Source organism: Strix aluco, chromosome 4 (genome assembly GCF_031877795.1).
Source record: "Strix aluco isolate bStrAlu1 chromosome 4, bStrAlu1.hap1, whole genome shotgun sequence".
NCBI classification, from domain to species: domain Eukaryota; kingdom Metazoa; phylum Chordata; class Aves; order Strigiformes; family Strigidae; genus Strix; species Strix aluco.
Window position 1 is genome coordinate 60,370,641 of NC_133934.1, and position 22,666 is coordinate 60,393,306.

The 22,666-nt window shown below is 41.9% G+C and overlaps 1 protein-coding gene across 6 annotated transcripts in view; it reads right to left on the reverse strand.

The window, feature by feature from the left end:
• Window positions 1–22,666, reverse strand: part of SLC20A2 (solute carrier family 20 member 2) — a 58,013-nt gene that overhangs the window by 14,748 nt on the left and 20,599 nt on the right. For all 6 annotated transcript variants that reach the window (XM_074823283.1, XM_074823282.1, XM_074823281.1 and 3 more), the window contains exons 2-8: window positions 17,587–18,135; window positions 12,735–12,875; window positions 11,437–11,522; window positions 9,364–9,460; window positions 7,243–7,359; window positions 6,336–6,539; window positions 4,434–5,022 (exon numbers count right to left, since the gene is read on the reverse strand). In XM_074823283.1, coding sequence (XP_074679384.1) covers window positions 4,434–5,022; window positions 6,336–6,539; window positions 7,243–7,359; window positions 9,364–9,460; window positions 11,437–11,522; window positions 12,735–12,875; window positions 17,587–17,875 — 1,523 coding nt within the window. In that variant the 5' untranslated portion in view covers window positions 17,876–18,135. The remainder of the gene's footprint in view (window positions 1–4,433; window positions 5,023–6,335; window positions 6,540–7,242; window positions 7,360–9,363; window positions 9,461–11,436; window positions 11,523–12,734; window positions 12,876–17,586; window positions 18,136–22,666) is intronic.

Genomic DNA, 22,666 nt, shown 5'->3' on the forward strand with positions numbered 1-22,666 from the left:
TGTGGGGCTGACACACCGTTTGCTCATAGCTTTCTCATTCCCAACCCAGTAGCAAAGCAGCCACAGCCACTGGTGTGCTGAGCACAGAGATAGCTATGGGGTTAGCAGTCCTCTCTAGCCATTTACAAAACAACCTGCCCAACTGCCCTCGTTTTTGGGAGCCAGTTAATTCAGACATGCTTCCAGACTTTGAAACGTAGCATAAACCCTACAGCTTCAGTAACTCTCCCGCTACCTGCATTTATACGGGTAGGCAGTGCTGAGCTCTGGATCATCATGATTCCTGCTGAACCAACCTATATTTACAGAAAATAAGCTCAGTCCAACTCAACCATAGGTGCATATAATCCCCACCAGCCAACAAAGCCCAGCCTCCCGGCCTCTCTGGAAATCTGGCTCTAAACAAGCATTTAGGAAGCTGGCAGTTCTCCTTGTGTCACGCTCCTGGCCCAGGTCTTTTTTTCCATCCTGCCCTTTTTATTCTCCCGTTGCCCTTGCAATGACCTGACGTGGTCCCTTTGTGCTCGGGTGCTGAGCCAGTGAGACCTGCTCACTTGGCGCCACTAATTAAGTTCAACAACAACATTTTTTTCAGCGGTTCTGTCCCAACACATTTAGTCGGGATTTTAAATTCTTTAGATTTCATTCAGCCCATGTGCACGATGGTGTCACAAGGCTCTTGACCCAGCTCAGTTAGTCCCAGCCCTGGAAGGGCTCCAGCATCCTTGACACAGTGCATATAAGCTCTGCAGCAGGGGGGCATGAGGGGATGGTCTGAACAAAACAGTCACCCAAATAAGGAGTTACCATGACTCCCTGTTTCTTTCAACGCACAACTGCCCTAGCCAGGATCCCTGCTGATGTCAGCCTAAACATGATCTCTGACTGCTACAAACATCAGCTCCTACAGCAAAGATGGCTGGTATTGTTATGATACTAAAAAGCATCATCTTGGAAGAAACTGGGGTCTAGCTACCCTTATGATGAGTTAGTTCTGCAGTCAAAGGCAAAATACTGACCCCTTCCAGGTCCAGGGGAAAAGCTTGGACAATGAAACAAGGGAGATCTCCACATGATTTTTTGCCCACTAAAGTGCTATCTGAACTATATGGGGCACCTCTGCTACATAATGTGTTTGTGAGTTGCATCATGGTTCAGTCTGTACTATATGCCTCATGCTTAAATATGCTCCAAAAGAGGTCAATCATTTAACTACCTGCAGTTTTTAATTTTTATATTAGCTTTGCATTTTTCTCTCTTTGCTCGTGTCCCTTCAAGAAATACCAGCAAACACCCTGATGGAAAACAAATAGAAAACACGGGACAAGAGTGAGTTCCAGGATGGGGAAGGAAAATGTAGGAGATGAGTTCAAAGAAAAAGATGTGGACAACGGAGGTGCTGCCCTAAATATAAGTAAGAAGCTTAAAACCAAATGCAGAGGAAAGTGGGATTTAAACAGGATTCAAGGCTGAGAAAAAAATAGAGAAGTAGCTTGACAGCAGCACCTAAAATGAGCAGAAGGAAAGTGAACGAAGGAGGGAGATGAAAAGACAGCAGCCTTCAGTGGAAGATGGATTGCCAAGGCTTGCTTTCTTATGGAAATGTAGACAGAAAGCCGTGCTACTAGCTAGGTTCTACTGCATTATTTTTAAAACCACGCGCTGCCTTTTGAGCTCTGCAGATCTTTATGCAACATGCAGAGGAGCCAAGAACCCAGTAAGAAGTCTTCTGCTCTGCTAGACAAAGACTGGCAAAATGTCTCTGCTACATAATCCACAGGATAGATAACTGCATTCCCAAAGTGTTTTATCTACTCTTTTTGGGTGAGGGGTCTTCAATTTTTATTGCTTAGCTGGAACTCAGTACAATTGCAAGGATGGGTTCCTATCCAATACTACACCCATGACCATCTTGCATTTCCACCAGCTTTGACAAAACAAAACTAACTTGTTCTTTAGTTTTGCAATTACATGAATTCAGCTTAAGAAGAGATTTTGGAATAAACAGCATTTAATAAAAATGCATGCTTGCTGGCAAATATGGTAGGATCACTGACAGAAATAGAGATCTGCAATACACTGAAAAATATGAATTTTCAGGCAAGGATATTGCCAAGGCAACAAGCCAATCCAAATGCAGAAACCTGGGAGGATTAGGCTGTAAGATGCAACAAAGCATACTGCACAGAGTCTAAACCTTATCTTTTATCCTGTCCAGCTCCTATCGACACCAAATTTGATTTCTGAACTGACCGCATCCTTACAGATCACTTCTAATGAACTCTACTACCCTTGCCTCCTACAGAAAAGGCAAGTGATGTTTGCATAAACATGTGAGTCCTTGAGGAGTACGTACAGACATCACCTACTGGGAATAAAGGAGCAGGGGCACCTACTGGGGTAGGCTGTGAATTTACTGCAATGGTATTTCCCATTAGAAGAAATATCAGTGGTGTTTGTCCTTATTCCTGTGCTCCCCTCGGCACTCGCTGCTGGCCATTTGCAGAGCATGGGTACCGGCCTCCATGGGTCTCTGCTCTTGCCCAGTGTGCTCAGAGCAGAGGTCTGACCAACGGAGACCATCTGAGAGGAAAGAAGGCTGCACCCCTGGCCGCTGATCCAGAGGATGAGGGAACCCTGGACTCCTTCCCAGAGCCAGATCCCTGCAGATACGAAGGGAGTAATACCAAGAGCAAGGACAAGAAGGCTCTTCAGAAAGTCCTATTCCAAATTCCCAGAACACTGGATGGACAGGGAGGGAAAAGACATGTTTGTAAGTGTTTTGGAGATGAGCTGCGAGTTAAATTGGGTGGTTGACAGGAGCAAGGAGCAATAACCGTTCTCCTTGCTGAGTGGGACAGTGTTTGCCCAGATGCCTAAGGAGGACTATGAAAGTTATGAACACTGCAAAGCCCTGCTGCAAATGCTGAAACTGACACCGGCAGGGCAGGGCACGGCTAATACAGAGAGGGTGCAGCGGGAAGGGGACTCAGTATGGCCTCAGCTCCAACCCAAATAAGGAATGCTGCTTTGACAAGCAGCTTCTGAGTGGATTTCCCATGGGACCTTATCACGATACAGGAAAGAACACCTACTAAATACCAAGTGGATTGCTCCAGGCCTAGGGAAGCAGTCCAGCGAAATCCTGAATTAAAAATATGCCACGTTCCCAGGGACAGAGCAAAACCACCCAAACTGCCCTTCAGCCACGTGCCACCAAGATGGTGAGGTGCAGTAGGGCCTGGCAGACGAAACAATATTATAAGCAGATGAGCAATGTGAGTGCAGACGAGGAAAATATAAAATACTCCATCCTGAGCCTACACCCTACATCACTCTGTCAAAAGGCTTGTACTTTGTGGAATAAAACAGAGCCAAGCCTTCAAAGGGAATGAGGCTGGCAAATGAGTGAGTGAAGAGACACTATTTTGCAAAGGTCTGACCAGACGACAGAGGGCAAAGCAGTGCAGATAAACATTTCTGAGATCAACTTCAAGATTTTGTCGGCTGCCTGAGTCAGTATGAACATGAGAGAAAGACTCCTGGAAGATGATCCTTTTCCTTTATTCCTTGGGAATCATCTTAATACCATGGGATTTAAGTCAAATGACTGAAGGATGAACTCACTGGCTTCTTCCAAACTCAAGGAGCAACTCAATGGTGATAGCAGCTCTAGATAAAACTCCTGTCAGGAAGTACTGCGTACCAGAACTATGCTGGGAGATGGGAAGCCTCAAATGAGCACTAGGAGATGAGCCATAGCCTGTGTCCCCTCTCCGCAGGGGCACAGGAACGTGCCCATGGCTCCTCAGGGGTAGCTATCTTTATTTTGGTAAGAGAACTGTGGCAGCTGGAGAAGTTGCATGTGCAGTTTATGAACTTCAGTAGGACTTTGATGTTAAGGCTTCTTAAGATTTTCTGGGCTATTTAGTTATGCACTGCCTCACACAGTCCTAGAACCCTAGAAAACTCCAAGCAAAAGATTCAGCAAAGGGAAGTCTATAAGGGCTGCAGCAATAAAAATGAAGACATTCTTCACACACCTCTTTTCGCAATGTGTCAAGAGATGAAATCCGCCTAATGACAAAAACAGTCTAAACTTCTCATTTGCTGATGGTCTTCAATCTTGCAGTTAAAATAGACTGTGATCTCTGCAGGGCAGGGACTGTCTTGTTTGGTTTTACAGTGGTTGGCATGCCAGGGGGAGTTTCAGTGCCTCAAAGCTTGCCAAAATTAAACCCGAATTAATTTAGCAGCAAATAAAAAAAGATGTTACCACTGAGAAAAAAATAAACCATAGACTGAGCAGCCCGCTCCTGGAAAGCACCAGGGACATCAGTGTCACAAGCTTTGCAAAACACATCTGCCTGCAGAAACTAATATGCTTTCCAACCAGTAAAGCTGGCAAACCTTGTGAAATCTCATCCTCTTACCTGACATCATTACCTCCATGGGCAAAGGATCCAAAGCAGGCTGTTAAGATCTGGAGGAAGTGGAAAAGTAGGTGGACCTGAGACGTGTCTTTCTCTTCCTTATCCTCTTCCACGGGATCAACTGGGGGCCGGTTAGGATCTGCAAGTTCAGAGGCCAACTTCATCTCCACCCCACCTTCCTCCGCCTCAATCTCTGCCTCAGCCACTGCGTTGCAATAGCTGGAGTAGCTGTCATAGCGAACTCGCTTCTTGGAGTAGGAAACAGTGTCTCCCACTAACTTCTCACTGTCCTCTGGAGTTGACGTATCTGCTGCCTTAAAGGAGGAATGCACGGGCATGCCACAAATAGCAGCTGTGTAACAAGTATAACTGTTGTTGCGTCGTAACAGTTTGTAGTTGTTTTCTTGAGCAGGCCTATCATCGGTGGCCCTGTCCAGGTGTATTTTGTGGAGCAAGTCTTTATATAAACCTGAGTCCTTGTGCACAGTGTGATAAACATGGCCGTCACTCCTCATCTGGCCATCGAAGCTGAAGGTGCCATTGGAAACAGGTGATTTCACCGAGGTGTGCGTCATTGAAAATGCCCTTCCTAAAAAGGCAGAGGTTTAGAGTTCTTATTTCTACAAAATGTAATACAGAAGCCCCACTCCCTCCCACTCTCATCTTCTGTGCAAAAAGAACTTTGTGCCAGCATTGGGTCTCTCCCAGACACACTGTATGACCTGCAGCATATCACTTGGGACCGGCTATTCAAAGGTGATACTTGAAGGTTAAATCCTCAGGTTCTTTGAAAAAGTAATTTCTGTAAAATTCCTTTCTTGTAAATAAGCTCTACTTTTTCTGAGGTTTTGTCTACGTTGAATAGGCATAATAAAGATTTCAGGAAAGGTGATTTACTGTAATTTCATACAGTATATGAGGTCACCCTTTAAAAGTACCTATGTTTAAGACACATTTACATAACTTTTAAAAAATAATTAAGAAAAATAGAAAGCAAAAAAGCTCTGCAGAAGTATTTCCTCAGCTATTCCAACATTTTGCATATCTTATTTCTACGAACATGATATTATTCCCACTGTACACATTTAACATTAGCATACGGTGTAGGACACATGTCACAGCTAAGGCAACATTTCTGAAGAAACTATCTTTTTTCATTTCCTGACTTCCTGGATTTCCACTGTGCAACATTCAGAATTGGTTTTAGCTATTTTTAAACTGGAAATACACACTCAAAGGGCTTCACGTCATGACTTACTTGATTTTGTAAGAATCAGTTGAATATATTAGGCATTTATTAACCAAATTACAGGGCTGTGTAGATGTTAGCAAAGTGATATCAAAGTCAGCAGACTGCTAAGTAGGGGGGGGTGTGATCCCACCAAATGGGAGAATAAAAAGAGCTTTATGCACACAAGCCTACTTCTTATAAATATACATTCAGAAAACAATGCATGAGATTTTTCTAGTGGACACACTCCAAATGGTCATATGTTTGTCAACTAAAGCCCAAATCTTTTCATCTCCTGTAGTAGTATGTTAATCATCTTTATGCTGAATTTAACCTTCATACATCAGCAATTTGTGTTCCCTGTATTTTTCCACTGCTTAAAAGGATGGAAACACCATTAAGGATACAAAGTAAAGCAAAAAGGAAAGTAATTTTTGTTTCCAGTTGTTTCTAAAACTGAAATACAGCTAAACAAAATGTAATTGTTTTTAAGTCCTCTCTAGAAAATGTCACTTGTAAATGAGCATCTTTCCCAACAAGTGCTGAAGAGGGATTAGAGCTGGAAATCCCAAACACTAATTTACCATTTACAACAGAGACCTACTTGCAGTTAAGAAACCCTAACGAAACAGGACGAAGATATACCCTCTGTGTTGTCTTAAGTTTCTTACCATACGGCACACGTGGATGGCTTCCATTTGCAATAGTGTCTGATGCTCCAGCAGCTTCTGTTACTGAGCCGGTAAGGGGAATCGTGCTCTCATCAGATGCTTTGGCACCAGGAAGCTCTTTAAAGACTGGTGTTTCTTCATCTTGAATTTTATCAAGACTTTCATCTGATATCCTTGACAGTGCAGCATCTTTCTTTAACCGGCCTAAGGAAATAACAGTACTGTAATTTTAAAACCAACCTATCTGTCTTGCTGCTTATGTTTCCACTGTTTGCATCAATGGCATAGATCAATGTGGATACAATAACCTGGCTCTGTTTCATACACATTCTTTATTTACTTCTAACACTTCTCTCTACTAAATTCATCTAAGAAAATTCTAGAGTATCTCTATTTTTTCCTACAGAATTCGCCAAAGTAGGTAACTGAAGTAAAACACCAAGCTGCTCATTTATTAATGAAATCTAAAACTTTTCTCTGCATTTTAAACACTACATTTGTTGTGAGTAGCAAAGCAAACAAACAAAACACTGTAAAGCTAAAAGCTGTGATCAGCCCAACTTACTGTAAAGTTAAAGAAGTCACTTAAAGATGATCATTCTGCCAGACTTTTCCTCTTTAACGTTTCCTTAATAAAATATAAAACGGATTATATTCCAGGATTTATTTTCCTGTTTCTGGTAGGCTCTAGAAGAAGCGAGCACTCCAATGGATTGCCTAACAAGGTTTTCAATTTCTACCACTGCAGATTTTTAAGAGCAGGTTACACAAACACATGAGGAATAGTTTAAGCACATCCTGCCTGTGGGTGGGGACTGGACTAGGTGACCTCTCAAGGGCACTTCGAGCTCTGAAACAAATTTTCCATGATTTTACATCACTCACATTTCATCAAGCGACTACTTACTTTCTATTTTTCTCTTCATCCAGGGGCACACAAAAATCCAGACTAAGATGGCAAATACTAAGGATACGCCAACTGATATTAGAGCAATGGCCCACATTGGCAGTACCAGTCCCAATACTGTGAAGATAAAGAAATAAAACCCAAGCAAACTGTAAATTAACATGACTTAATTATCTCAGTCAGTGGAAGAACAGTCTGTTGCAGAAAAGCCCGTGTTCACAATGTATTCAAAGGCAACATGAATGAGGCAATCATTTTTAACATATATATCAGTTAGTGCAGTATGTAAAGGTCTAGCTGACATGCAAACATTTTCAGGTTTAGTCTTCCAATTCTCAGTTACCCCACTGTGACCTTATTTCCAAAGAAGTCAGGGGTAAAACTCCCACATCAGGGCTGCTAAATCAAGTTTGCAGTGATTTTTATACACTAATGCATGTTAAACCATGTTGTCCATTAGGGTAAGTATTTACCTGATCTTTGCTCTGGTCAATAAAGCCTGATGCTTAGCTTAATCTAAGCCATTATTTGTTTATGATAATAGCTTAATGTAACACTTGAGAGCTGAGGTTTCAGTCCTGCAATGGGCAATCATGTCAATAACTCGTGTTCTTGTCAGTATTCCCCCAACAGAGCTCCTTGAGCTTGTTCAGTTAAATGATCAGACCCTTAATGAAGAAAGAGCTTGGACTCTGATCTTTCAAACCCATATATGCACACCTATCTTGAAACCTACGCGATTAATTCATCCTTGTGAGTAAATGCTGCCAGGACAGAGGCCTTGGAAAGTAAATATGTATTTCCTGAGTATCAGAAACGGAGTCCCCACCTTTTTATTCATGCACTTTTAGAGACTGCTAAGCTGAAACAGAAGGGACATTAAGATTCTTATTTCATTTATTTTGCTTAATGAGTCACTGCAGAGGGCCTGACCTACTTCTGCAGTACAACTAATGAGGAAATGTTGGTTATACAGCTGATTTACTGTGAAACATCTTGGATACATGGCCAATTAGAAAAAGGAATAGTTGAGTTATGTTACCCTCAAATTGGGAACTTCTCAAGCTTTTTATTAATTTCAGTAATGCTATGCTATGCAGTAGAGTCTACCGACTGTATTTATCTAGTACATCTAGTGCATCAGGTTTTAGAGAAAGCAAATTTCTGTTCAAAAAAGGTCATTTTCTAAGTCCGCTTTCTTAATTCAGGGGCATGTTCAGGAGTCTCTCTTCAATTGCCTGTTTGTTCATGGCTCTGGGGCAATAATCCAATCTAAAGATAACATCTAATGACCAGAGTCTTCAATAAAGTAATCGAGAGCATTGAACATCTTTTTTCTGAACTCTTGCTGCAAGTGCATGTTTAAATGTACACTGCTTAAGTAAAGTTAAATATAAACATATAAACATAAATATATAAACATAAAATGTGTGAATATAAATATACATAAACATAAAATAGAAGTTCAAATATAAACACAAATATAAACACATATAAATGCACATAAAATATACAAAAATATAAATAAAGTCCTGAAAATTACATGGGTCACTTCCTTCTACTGAGTTGCAATGCAGAGCACCCAAGAAAGAAGATGCATTCAATGCATAAACAGTCTTGGGCCTTCTTATCATTGAAAGAAAATAAAGAAAGAAATTTAATTAATAGACTTCATGCCAGATCTGCCAGAACAGTGCCTCTGCTGATTTCAGAGGAGCTATAGCATTAGACCGACTGCAAGCTGCCTACCTGCTCTTACCGCCTGCTCTGAAGCTTCCGTCCTTGATGCACTTATCTGGAATACCTTTGAGAGCTCAACATGTGTTCAGATTTATGAAGCCGAAGCTGGCAGCAAAATATTTCCCCTTCCTCCAAAGGGGGATTTTTGTTTGTAGCTGTGCTCTTCCCCACTAACTGGAGTGATCAGGAGGGAGTCACAAAAACACATGCACAAATAGAAGCATGTGGGGAGGTGTATGATGTACTCTTGCCCTTGTTAACTTCTAACATAGGAGATAATCGTGCGGTGTTGACAGCTACCTGACAGCACACTGGCAGAGCATCATTATACTCTCAGGGAAGCCTCCCTCCTGTGCCTCCCGTTGCAGATGGCTCACTCACCTGGTGCCCCCGTGTACATGATGGAAAACACGTTAATAGCTATGGTAGCAGCATAAAACACTGGAAGTGCGCGGAGACCGTTGGGCACAGGGTCTTCCTGCACAGAAATCAGGAAAAAAAAGGAAACATTAGCTCGGTTTTCTACCAGAATAATGTCAGCATGAACCACCATGAGGAAAACATGTGTTCCCAAGTCAGTGCCAGGCAGGTGGAGCTTTTGGGTGGGTGGTTACAACATTCTGGGGAAGCTTGACACTGTTAATGGGAACCAGGGAGACAGGCTGTATTTTCAGATCGGCTGCAGACCTGCTGGGTGACCTGGGGGCAGGTTTCTTTCTGCAAGTGTTTTCTTACTTATCTTGTCTCCAAGAGACTAAAGGGTGAGTCTCCATGACTGAAGGGTGCCGAGCAGGACAGGGCTTTAATATTTTTGAGGTGGGGCTACAAGCGTCAGTGCAACACATCCATCACAAAACCTTACTCCTAACCTCTCACTTTTGACTAAGACAGCCTGGCACTTTCCACCAGCTAACAGAAATCTCTGAAATATTAAGTGTCTGTCCATATTAAACAGGTAACAATATATAAAACTGAGCATGCAATGTTTAGCATGCTGCTGTGCCTGCTGCAGTCTTGTGCCCTTGGTGCTCACAAGGAAAGGCTCAGCTGATGGCACAGCAGAAACGCACCATGCAAGCCACAGAAAAAGCCTCTGTGAGGAGACTGTTTTGGCCTTTTGAGGGGCTTTGCATGTTTGCACAGAGTCTGGCGAAGCTAAGGGCTGGCTGATGTGGTTTTGTTTCTTGCTGCCATGAGCTATAAAAGGGAGCCGAGAGAAGGCTGTAGTCACCCTGCACTATGGTCTGGTCCTGAAGCATAATGCAGCATGGGCTGTATCTACAAGGCCAGCTGCTGTTCACAGACAGCCCCAACAAGGGCATGAACCCCTACACCAGGCCACAGGCTTGCAAGCTAAAAAACTGCTCTTTTAATGCGTGCACACAACTCGTCACTACCTGCTTATGCCAGAAGCTCTACAGATCTTACTACTTTGTGAATGGCACAGATGGCAGTCAGAAGACAATTTCTTTAGCCTGAACTTTTCCTGTCTCTTGAATGCTTAAATATGTGGATTTTATACCAGAGTTCATGTGATTTTGATGACTAATTTCTTAAGTTGTTAGGTTTTGAGTGCTATAGAGGAACTTTAACTCGTCCTTTATGCAACCTGAGTAATTTTAAATTCAAAGCTGAGTCTGATCAAATTTATCATCTGCTTTTATCACTGACATTTATTTACATCAGAAATAAAGAATGATGAAGCTGAGGTTACAGGTGGTGTTATTTATAGCAAAAGAATTAATCCCTCATCTATTTAAGTTCCCTGTATAACTGCTAATACGGTTTCCCTTATTTTAGGACACTGTCATGTGCTGCACTCCCCCATTTTAGCAAGTTGAATGGTGTTAAAGAAATGGAAAGAGCAGATAAAAGTGTTCTGGTTTCCAGTTCATGCTGGATGGCAGGCAAATTGTTTTCCGCACTGGAGATGTATGGACTGATATTACCTCAAAGCTGCCACTTGTGACTGAGGTCACTAAAACACATGAATTCAGGTTTCTTGAGAATCTAGGAAATATGCAGATGCCCATCTTCTAATGTCTGATGTGCTTGAAAATCAAAGTTTAAATTTTCACAGCTAGAGTATCTCCAAGGCAGGACTGTTCTGTTTAAATAACAGTCACAACGGCTATTGTGAGGCTAAGTCAATGCCAACAAGTTTGTACTAATACAGAAGCAATCTCAAGGTACCATCCTTTAATCAAACAGAATATACAATATTAAATATCACATAGCACCTTCTAAGCCTCAAACACTTGTTAAATTACTTACTCTGAGCTTTCAGAACTGCTAAGAGCAAGTACAGTTTCAGTGGCTATAAAAAAAAATGACTGGTCTTCTGTCCAAAAGGCAAGCCACAAAGTTTCAACTCTGGAAATGCCAGCACTCAAATGGGAGGCTAGAACACAGCCTTCACACTGAGCACTCATTACAATAGTGAGATTTCTTTACCTTGTTTAAAATGAAGAATCTAATCAGCACAAAGAGGACTCCAGACATCAAGCCAGATAACAGTGGGGAAATAAACCAAGAGGCAACTGTGTTGAAGAAAAGAAAGAATGAATCATGAAATAAACAGTATTCTTGCATAATAGTTAAGTAAGTAGTTAATGAGCATTAAATTTAAAACAGTTCTTCTACAACTGGAATGAACGTTCTATATGTTTACTTACAACTGGTGCAACCCAATGTCCACTGACACTCATGAAAGTCAAAGTAATGCTAGGCACTATTAGAAACATCAGCCAAAGCATTTCCCGATGATTTTGCAAGTTTAAGAATCAAATTAATCAGGAAAATTTCTTGTGTGGACCAAGAAAGCCCTGTAATTTCCTAATCACCATGACCACGAACGTTGCAAGCAAGTGGAAAGCAACTGCATCTAGCAGGATGCCATGCTGCTCATAGGGCAAAAGTCTAAATTTCCCAAATGCCATAGAAGCATCAACTGCAATGAACAATGCATGTACATTTTTTGCAGGCCAGATTTGCAAGTGTCCAGGACTGATTAAACTGAAGTAGGTGGCAAAACTCCCACTGATTTCAATAAAACTGGATTAGGGCAGTGCTCTGGAAATCTCATCCAGAGTGATTTTTTGTTTGTGGCATGGTTAACAGATCGATTCTGCTGTCATTGCAAACTCTCTTCTGCTTTTGACAGAATTTTAAAAAAACTTGTCTAAATCTCAATTGTATTTCCATGCCTTCAGCATCAAATCATTTTAATACAAGGTTTAGGCTGCGACTTCGGTTACAAGGCTTCTAAAACAATAATGAAAACTCCTTCACATCCCTGCTTGGCTGTGCTGATCTTGGCAGTGGGAGGCTGTGAGTTAAACATGTGCTGTATGCCCAGCTTTTGCCTGCCTGAAGCTGGTGGGTGGAGAAACATGACTGTGGGCATTCACATGATGGCTAGCATTGTTGAGAGCAAGAACGAGGTGGTATGAGCTGCCACAAAAAGAATTAGAAGAGGAGGAATGTCACCTTGAAGCATGTCTCTGAGGGACAATGTCTCCTCAGCTTACTGCTGGGGAGGTGCAACTTGCATCTTACCCCTTTCTCCACTGGAGACACACTGCAGCCCTTAATGAACACAGCATCAGTGCATCTTCTGAATGACAGGACTGGGGTGGAAAATAATGTAAGGAGGGAGTGCTATCAGCACAAAGCAGACTTCTGGGAATGTTTTTTGCAGACAATGCACACTATTTCATGTACCCTCACACATAAAAGGAAACAGCACTTACCAATCTTGACAAGCTGCATCCACTGGACTCCCTGCGTGCCAATTGCCACCAGAGAAAATCCAATTGTAGCACCTACGATGCAATGGGTCCCTGATATCGGGAGTTTCAAGAATGATGCAATCAGCTGCCAAACAGCAGAACCTAGAAAAAACCCCAAAATATATGGTATAAACAACAACAGTAACAATAATGTCATGCAGAAAATTCTCCACCATGTACCCACATTCTTTTACGAGCACTGCCTACACTCCACATGCAGAACAGAGATCTCCTAAAGAGAGTTTTGTTCCTGTTCTGTCTCTGAAAACAGATACTAAGACAATTTAATAACAGCTTTGAATCCTGCATCTTACTTGAGACTTTATGTTACTAACAGCTCTTTACACTGCACAACAGTTCTGCTTTTTTTTTTTTTTTTTTTTTGAAGGCTTTCAGTACTTACAGCCTGCCTGATTAAATACACAAACTGCTCCCAGTCTGCACCAATCTTAGAAAACCTCGTTCTTAAGAGCTAGACCTGGAAGCCTCCAAGTGATCAGTGTGAGGCGGCATCCACTGTTTCACTAACAAACTACCCAGGCTCCTAAATTCAAATGCTACCCGAGAAGGGCTCAAGTTGTGGAGCAGGGAGTTTTTATATCTCTTCTCAGTGATGTGCAGCCATCCAGAATCCTCTATAGGAAAAATGGACTGAAGAGGAAATAAGAACTCTCTCACTGCCTTCATTGTTGCACTAGAGATACTCAGAACTGCAAAAAAGGCTTATCTTAGTCATGGAGTGGCCAAAGATACTCTTGGCATAAGGAAATAAGATCTAACTAAGGGATGGTGGCTAACAGTCTATAAAGTAAATGCGATGCCTGGTGTCCCAACAGATGTCCCAAGGAAGAACGTTTGCCAAGAGTGCAGGAAAAAAGAAAAAAAGGTCCCAAGCACCAGAGAGAACGCCTTGTATTTGTTTTCAGTCCCAACTTTTGGTAGTTAGATCAGACCACAGTTGGCCACCAAGTCCTCAAGCACGCAGCTCCACGCTTCGTCTCATTTTCACATTGCAAGGGCGCAGGTTCCCTACTCCTCTTGCAGTGGCACTAACCTCAGGGCACTAAAATCATTTTGGCAGTGACACAAGCTTTCCGTGGATCTCATCTAATATTAGAGGACTCTTAGAAAGATCTCTTCTTCCTCTTAAGACTTCATGGCCTTAAGACTAAATCTCCATGTGTTAAGAGGCCCCAACAGCAGCAACCAAACTGCCATGAGAGATCCCATATTTTCTGGCTTGTGCCACCTCTCTTAACAGATCTGCAGCAGACACAGGTGATAAAGGAAGGTTGCTGAGCACACACTGTTACTCAAAATCTCAGCTTCCATCCTGAATTCCAACAGGAGAGGATGGTTTGAAGGTCTTGAAACGGAGCCATCAAATGGTGATTTTCTGGCATCATACACGGCTATGTTTGGATGTCAACCAGTTCGTAAAACTGATCTCTCCTGCAGTACTATCCCAAAACAACTGGTACTCCTATTGCTATTGGAAATTCTAGATCAAATAAGGAACACCTGCTCTTTAATTTTTTGGCTCCTCTTCCCCTGTACTAAAATAAAAATAAATATACTTTGAAACCTTTGACATGAACTTAGAGACCATCAAATGGAAGTGAGGTGAAAGAGAAAACAGATGGTAACATCTGTAAAGAGCCAAATAAACAGATAAGCCAGCCATAGATATGTAATTACAAAATACTCAATCTAAAAAATAGGGAAAATGCAATCAAGCCACAGCTGCACTGCAAATGTGTAGTGAGGGCTGGGTTTTTTGTTGGGGGGGGAAATAGAGGGAGTATGGCACTATTTCTTATTTAATCAACTTTACCTTGAAAACAAACAGGAGAGCAAGAGAGAAAGTGGTGGAGGACCAATGGATGGTCTGAGAAGGACAATGTGTGGTCTAATGAAGTTTAAGGAAGCACATTAAGGAACAGAAGAAAATACAAATCAAGCCAGAGCAGGACTTTCCTCTGGGCTTTCAATGCCTTAATTACCTACATCAAAGCTTTAACTCCTCTTTAACATAAAATGCATGTTCTCAATTTTTATCTTTGCAAAACTAACCTAGGAAGCAGGAGGCTCTCTAGACCTGTCACAGGGTCCCAAATTCAGACTCTTCATGCCTGCTGAGATCATGGCCGCACACCCTTTGCTCCCAGTTGCTATCTCCTAAAGAAAGAGGGTTGGCTGCAGACTGCCCTGACCAAGAGTTGCCAGTGCTGGCTTCTGGCTCAGGGTGCATTTCATGCTCCCCTGCTGCTGAAGGCACTGCATCCATTCTCCTGATGCTCTGGTGCTGTGTGCCAGCCGCAAGCCCCCGTTGAGTACCACGCCACCTGCAAGACTGGGTTAGTCCTTTGCTTTGCTAATCCTGGCTGGGATGTGCTCGCTGTCGGTGGGATGTCCTCTCTGTCAGTGGCATCTCCTCAACTGCACCAGTTACTGACTTCAGCTCCCACCAGGACCGCTAGAAAAACACTCGAACAATTCCTGACGATAACCTGACAATTAGTTAATGCTAGGGAAGTGCTACAGTTTACTCCCAAGAGCAACAGTCCCTAACTTCCCAACTGCCTAACAAACAACATTTTATTATGCTACAGATTATTACAAAATGTTACATTTTAAAATTTTAATCCTATTGCTCCCTGCTTCTTTTTCTCTTAGGAGAGAAGGTTGCCCTGAAAATCACCATCTGCTGTTTGCTGCAAGCATCAAAGGATCTTCCACCAACATCTGGAAAGAGGATACAGCAACTTTTGGTCTCTCCCAGACTGTTGACTCATTTAAGCCTCATCAAAATTCAGAAGCTAAGTCCATTCGCAAAAACATGATCATGAGGCATGAGAGAACGGGGAGGAAAATGCAGAGCAAAAACAGAAAGACGAAAAGAAAACATTCAGGAAGGCTCAGAGAAAACACAGAAAAAAATATCATACATCCAGAGAAAAGCTGGAGATGGATTTGAGGGGGAAAAAAATTGAAATCTGCAGTTTGTATCTTGTGATTAATTCTAAGATTTAAAATGTGGAATTTCTTCTTAATGCCCTTACTGGAGGAAGGGAATGCAACTGGTCATGAAGTTCACACAGGCTTATGTAAATATGCATGCAAATAAGTTGTTTTCTTTGAGCTTCTGGCCAGTTGCCTCCACAGGGGGCATCTGAGACTTTAAACTTTGCCTGGCCAGGATCAGGATGCCAGAAATAGACACAGAAAAGGAAAAGGACCCTTCCTTCAACAGGGACTTGAGTATCAAGAATGTGAAGGTCAGAAGATGCAGGTCACTTACATTTCAGATGGTGTACGCTGCTCCCGGGCACATGCCCATGGGAAATGATGTTGCTATCTCAGGAAGCAGAAGGCTAAATGATGCAAGTGGAGTGGTACTAAGAAGCCACCCTACAGCTTGAGGGAAAGACCAGAAATCTGCAGCTGACCTTGCAAGACATCAGGAAAGAGGAAGTGATGAGGGGTGCCCAAGAGCATTTGATGTGGTTTAAGTTGGCAGCCTCACAGAGGGTTTGTCTGGGGAAGTGGCTGCAGTCCCAGCAGCGATTTCTCACTAACCAACCCCTCTTCGCCTTGGGCAGGGGAAGGTGGCCAACCTTCAGGAGGCTCAGGAGCAGCATAAGCCCAAGGGAACCACCTCCCTGCTCTCAAGCACACAAAGCCACCTCAGACAAATACAGAAACTGGTACTCAATGTCCGTTAAATTTTTTTTAATAAATTTCCCCAAAGAAATGGGAAAATAACTGCATGTAGTAGATCTCTGCACAGATTCACCTATCTCACGTGCAGGTCCTGTCTGAAAACCGTGGGGAGGTTAGAGGCAGTAGGCAGAATCAATATTTAGGTTAGGTTTACGGAAGAAAATCTTTGAGTGGAGCATACCTTTCAAACAGAGGATGCTGCAATGTTCATATAAATAACATCGCCCTGCCATGAGATGCCACAGACCTGCCAGACTGAAGAAGTGACAGTGGGATGGGCAGGCTGGCCCCTTGCCTGGGCTGCCTCTCCCACAGGGAAAGGGTTTCCTGCCTGCTGTCTCCTGCCCTTTCAAAGCAGGTTTGCTATTGATCCTTGAGGGAGCTCTCTGAAAGCTCACAAAGCCTCTTGCATATAAACAAAGAGTAAATACTGTGGCTTAATGTTACATACCTCAGAATATGCTATTTGTTCTAAACAGAGATTAATTTAACAAAAGCACAGAGAGCAGACTCTAAGGTATGCTGAACCGCTGTCAGTTTGAGTCAGAAAAATTGAAAAGACCTTAAATGTGTGACCATCTATCTTTACTGCTCCTTTAGTTTTGCCATGGGTGAGGATGAAATGCATGATTAATTGCAATCACTCATCTAGACAATCAGTTTAAGCAAATATGTTTTGAGTTTCTGTAATTTTTAAATTTAGGTAATTCCTTCTCATACGTATTCCTTGCAAACTACTATTTCTGTAGGATCTTCTGTAGAGTCACAAATGCCACGCTTACCTATTTTCCATTTACCATCATAAAAATCTCCAAAATAATTTTTTCAGTACCGTAGAAATACATATATATGATCCATTATGTTAAACATTTTTTTTTCCTGTTAGTTAAATGGCTGAACCATTGAAAATTGTAAATGATTAGAAGCATTTTAAAACCATAGGAGACTAAAAAGGGAATACAGGCCCCTGCATTCACACAAAACCAGACATGCAAGTCCAGAAGATGGAAAGACTTAATTAACAGTATTCACAACAAACAGGATGACAAATACACAACGAACTTACTTGGAATAGGAAAGCATTACTTACCAACCATTGCACTCACTTCTCCTGCCATCAGCAGTGGGACAGTGTTGTTGTACAGGTTGACATCAATGATACCTTTCCGAATTGTTTCTCCTACTTTTGCTCCCAGTAATACTGAGCCAGTGGTTTCAAAAACTGAAGCCAAAATGCAAGCCTGGCGTAAAGTAACGACACCAGAGCCCACAGCTGTTCCAAAAGAATTGGCAACATCATTTGCACCAACTGAAAAGGCTAAAATAAAAGCAATGATAAAACCCACAATGACCATCCACAGGTACTCATCCATTGCCATTTTTCCCCAAACCGTAGATTAGCTTCCCCTTTGCAAATAGTTAATAGTCAAGGCTGGAGGGCACCAACGGATTTGGAAAGCAGATTTCTTGTAAACAATGAGTTCTCTCTGGAAAGTGCTGGGTAGTGTTAGAATGTGAAGAAACTGCTAACTGCTGATTTTCAAACTACTATAAATACTGTTCATTTGGCTGCCTTCGGTCAGCAGTGAAACACATTCCATATTTTGCTCCCAAACTGGTACAACTGCGATGTTCTGTCCTGCAACAGAAAAAAAAAAAAAAAAAAAGAAAATTAAAAAAAAAGAAAGGGAATACTCAGCGGAGCCTGTAACAATGCCTGTTTTCAGAAGTAAACAGATGATTTAAACTCACTAATGGGGTCCTACCTCAGCATGTGACTGTTCTAATCATAAAGCAATTCAGAAAAGGTTAAAATTAGGTCACCTCCAAAGTAATATGTTTCTTGCAATATCACTGACCGAGAAAATCTTTTGAACAATTTAAAAAGATTTAGAAAGGTTGGGGGTTTTGTTTGTGTTGAATTTAGCAAGCAGTGTGATAAGCCATCTTTCTAGAAGGAGGATTCTTTTTGGCTCTTTGCACCCAGTGATTATAAGACATGTAGAATATATAGACCATACCATACAGCCTGATTCGCAGCTGATGTATATCACCTAGCTCCACCGACCTCAGCAGAGCTCTCAACATTTTATCAGCTGCAGCCAGAGATGCACTCTTTTGAAAAATGATTTTATCTATATGTCTGTCTAGGAAACACCACTGAAAATACTCTGAAGAGCATTCATCTCTGAATGCTCTCTGAAGAGCATTCACCTACTGCTGTTATCACATCCCATGCAGTAAGAATACAATTTTTTTACAGCTTCTCAGACACTGAAACAGCACAATAATCGCAATATTCCTATGTATCCCTACAGATCTAGATAAGCCTATAAAAAAAAGTTTAACTAAAAAGTTGAGATCTCTGCTCTTTCCTATATATGGTTACCAATTACTAACAGTTATTATATTCAAACCATTGTTACAGATATCTTTTAGTATTTTTTTGATAGTTTCAGTTTTATGATGGTCTTTTGAATTACATTTTAATTAGTCCTAGTCTAATCTGAAAAAAGAGAGAGTTCTTTCAAACCAAAAAATGGACGGAGAAAGAGACTTTAAAACCTTCATCATCAAAAGACTGCTAAGCAGAGCAACAGGGCCCACACTGATGTCAAGATGGTAAAAAGCTAGAAGCAGATTTGCCGAAACCATTTGCCTCCTCTGAGGGCTGCTTCTCTTCTGCTAGCAGCCGCCACAAAGACACCCCATGACACCCTCTGCTTTGCTATCCATGTTGTTTGGCTCCAGAAAAGTGCCATTTTGGAGATGGCAAGGGGTTAAATGAACATTTAGCAGCAAATATCTTATCTGCTGGCCACAAGTTTTAAGAAGCATTTCAAGAGATCAGGGGATATCAGATGAAAAGCCCGAGCCCACCTCCTGCTCTCTCTCAGTTTCCCCACAGCTGCTTCAGTCTCATACAATATACCCACATCCACAGTTTCAAGATTATGCTTAATTTTTTTTTATGACCCCAGTGCAATGTAGGTCCTGTGGTAGCAAGGAGGAAGGGTCTCTGAAATGATGGCAAAATTAAAAATTAGAAGAGATTTTGCATATTTCTGAGATGCTGGATCCTTGAGAACAACCAACAGGAAAATACCACATCTATACGTGTTCCTAGAAAACCCTTAAGCTGATGTCAAGGATTGATGCTTTCTCTAAATATGCATAGTCAGCAGAAAATATATCCCTCTTTCTTTCTCCAGGCTCCAAACTGGCTGAACAACTGTTGCTCCAGTCTTTTCCAGACATGGAGCAGACATCAATCCTTAAATGCCTTACACTCTAAAATAACATCTCAGAAGGTCTTAACAGCTAAAAACATTTGTATAAGGATTTTTATACTATGAGATAACATGAGAAAACGAAGCACCAGTGCATTTTTGATGTTTGAAGACTTGTTGCCTTTTTATAATTCATGTCTACTCAGCCCACTGAGTGGAAAAGGACTTGACAGAGACAGAAAAGGCTAACAATATTTGGAAGAAACAGTTAAGAGTTATCACTTGTTTGCCTGTGAAGGAAGACAAAACTCTATTAAATTTATTTGTTAAAAACTTTCTGTTATGTATATCAGATATTTGGTAGATGAATTGCTGGGCTAGGGTCCTTCCTTGATCCTGGAGATTAACGATTAAATTCTTCATCCTGCATGGATTTACACAGTACCTTTGCCAAGTTAACCTCGGTGCCCCAGTTTCCTCTCCTGAAAACGGGCAAAGCTGACTGAGATCCATGCATGCCTCTGCAGACATTGTGATTATATGAGACCTGTTTCCTTTGGACTCACAAGATGAAAGCAGACCCTTATTCCCAACAGAGATCTGTCTTTTCTCCACTTATCAACCAACCTACCAATTTACTGTGGTGACCCAGTTCCTGGGATAAGGAAGAGTAGGGGGATTGTGACATTCTCCCACTGCAACAGAGTTCACGGGACAACTTTTACCAGCCACAGCGAGTTCCTGCAGCTTCCAAAATAAACCACTAAGTCACAAGGTTGCCTTTATTAGCTTCCCGTGGTGGGGGGGGGGGAGGAGGGGGGCACTCCAGATGGTCCCAAAGAAATTAGGACTTCAAGTGTGTGTGTGTGTGTGTGTGTGCGTGCTCCTAAAACTCCTCATGAAGGCCAAACAGTCTCCTGAAGTCTGTCACCAGGGCTCTTGGCAAAGGGCTTGGAGACACAGCTACATAATTTCCCCCCCTGTGAAATGGGATATATGGCCTTGGGAGAAGAGGATGTCTTAAGTAAGAAGTCACCCCTCCTGTCATTTTATGCAAGGTGGAGGTTCAAAATAGAGCTTCCTCCAAAACTTGGGAGGCTTGACTTGACATCCACTGCATTTGCACAAGAGACAGAGCACAGAAACGGCCAAGCTTTGTCTTCAACAAGATGAAAATCAAAAGGAAAAGAGGAAAGGGAATAAACGCACATTTAAAAATTAACATGCAGGCAGCATTTGCATGACTAGGTGTTACTACTTTAAACCTTAAATAACTGTGAGAGATGTTTAACGTTTAAAGAAAGAAAGAGAAAGACAAAAAAAAGCGCACATCTCTGCTGAGAAAGTTTTCAGAAATGCAAAATATCCTGCAAAGTAGGCCAGTGACTAAATACAGACTAAATCTTGTAGCATGCTTCTTTCTAGAGCCCAAAATACATCTGGCATGCTCAGACACGCTGAGCTATGCCCCTCATCACCTAATCTAACCCAAGAGCCTGTGGTATTTCATGTTGTTACTGGGATGAAAAAGAAACTGGAAAAACGCCGTACAGTAGGGAATGACAGATCTTCAGCTCTCTGCATTACAGCTGGAAGTCACTAGCCTGTTTCTCTCCTGCGCTCACTTACGCTTCATCAACACACCTCTATGCATGCCAAATGCAATTCAATCTGACCTGCTAGACGCTAGGAAATCCTCTCATTTACCTGCAATACTCCTTCTTCACCACGGCCTCCGCAGTCGGGTGCACTATGCTACTGCAGCAGACTCTGGGTGGAAAAGTTCATTTTCCTATTGATGCTTCAAATAACTCTTCCTGAACCAGCCCAGCCTGCACTGCAGTGGCCGTGCTGCAAACTCACCCTTGGGCATTAGCAGGGCAGAGGAACTGTGTTAGCACCGGGGAGCTGCAGGACCTGAAGCTGGAGCACGCATCTCTGATGTTAGAGCGAAGGGAAATGCATAGAGATGAAATTTAAAGTTGTAAGAAGCTATTTTTGTGTCAAGGCAAGATTTTTAGCTAATGCAGTTTTCTTATGATCCATAATTAGAGCGTCATACTTAGGAGGTCTAAGTTGAAGCTTTTAACTGTTTAACTGGACCTAGAAACTTACAGAACTTGCACTTCAGTGAGAAAAATCTGATTTTTGGAAATGCTAAGCACGTCCCTCTGCCTCGTTGGCAGATGATCCAGACACCCCCCTTGGACTTTTATTTTGTTGCTAGCTAAACATCTTGTTATAACTCTGTCAACATAAAGTGCTATTTCTTCCCTAAGGGAGAGATGAAAAGAAAACCTAGGTATGGAAGCACCTTGACTTATGCAGAACAACAAGTGAATTCTCAGGGAAAAGTCAGGATCTCCTGGTAACCACAAGATCATTTCAGGACATGTTTATGTATGGATATTTACTAAGACAGCTCTTCTGGAAGCAACTCACAGTACACTTCTAAGCCTAGACAAGTTTTTAGTGAAAAAAATAGTATGAAATTTGAAAAACAAAGTTGTCAGTTGGGGTTTTTTTGCCAAACAAATTGCTGCTAAAGAGAACACAGAAACATCTAACAACAGAGACGAATGGTTAAATAAAAGTTCGGGACGAAGTTCAAAGTCTAGGGAAGCAATCAGAGTGCATTACCCACCAGCAATCCAACTATGTGACATAAAGAAAACAAACAGAGACCCCATAAATGTCCTTTAATCTTCTCTTCGCAGAAAATTAGGGAAGAACCTACTGCACTCATGAAACATTGAAAGGTATATAAATCATCCCGTATGCAGCTCACACCATATATAAATCATGCTGTATGCAGCTCTTCTGCTCTCAGAGGATGCCCCATGCTGCAGTTGAAAACTTTCTCCTACTCTGGACGGGACAGAGATTTCGTGAGGTCCTGGTTTTAACTGTTTCGTTATTGCCCAAGTATGAGCAAAAATC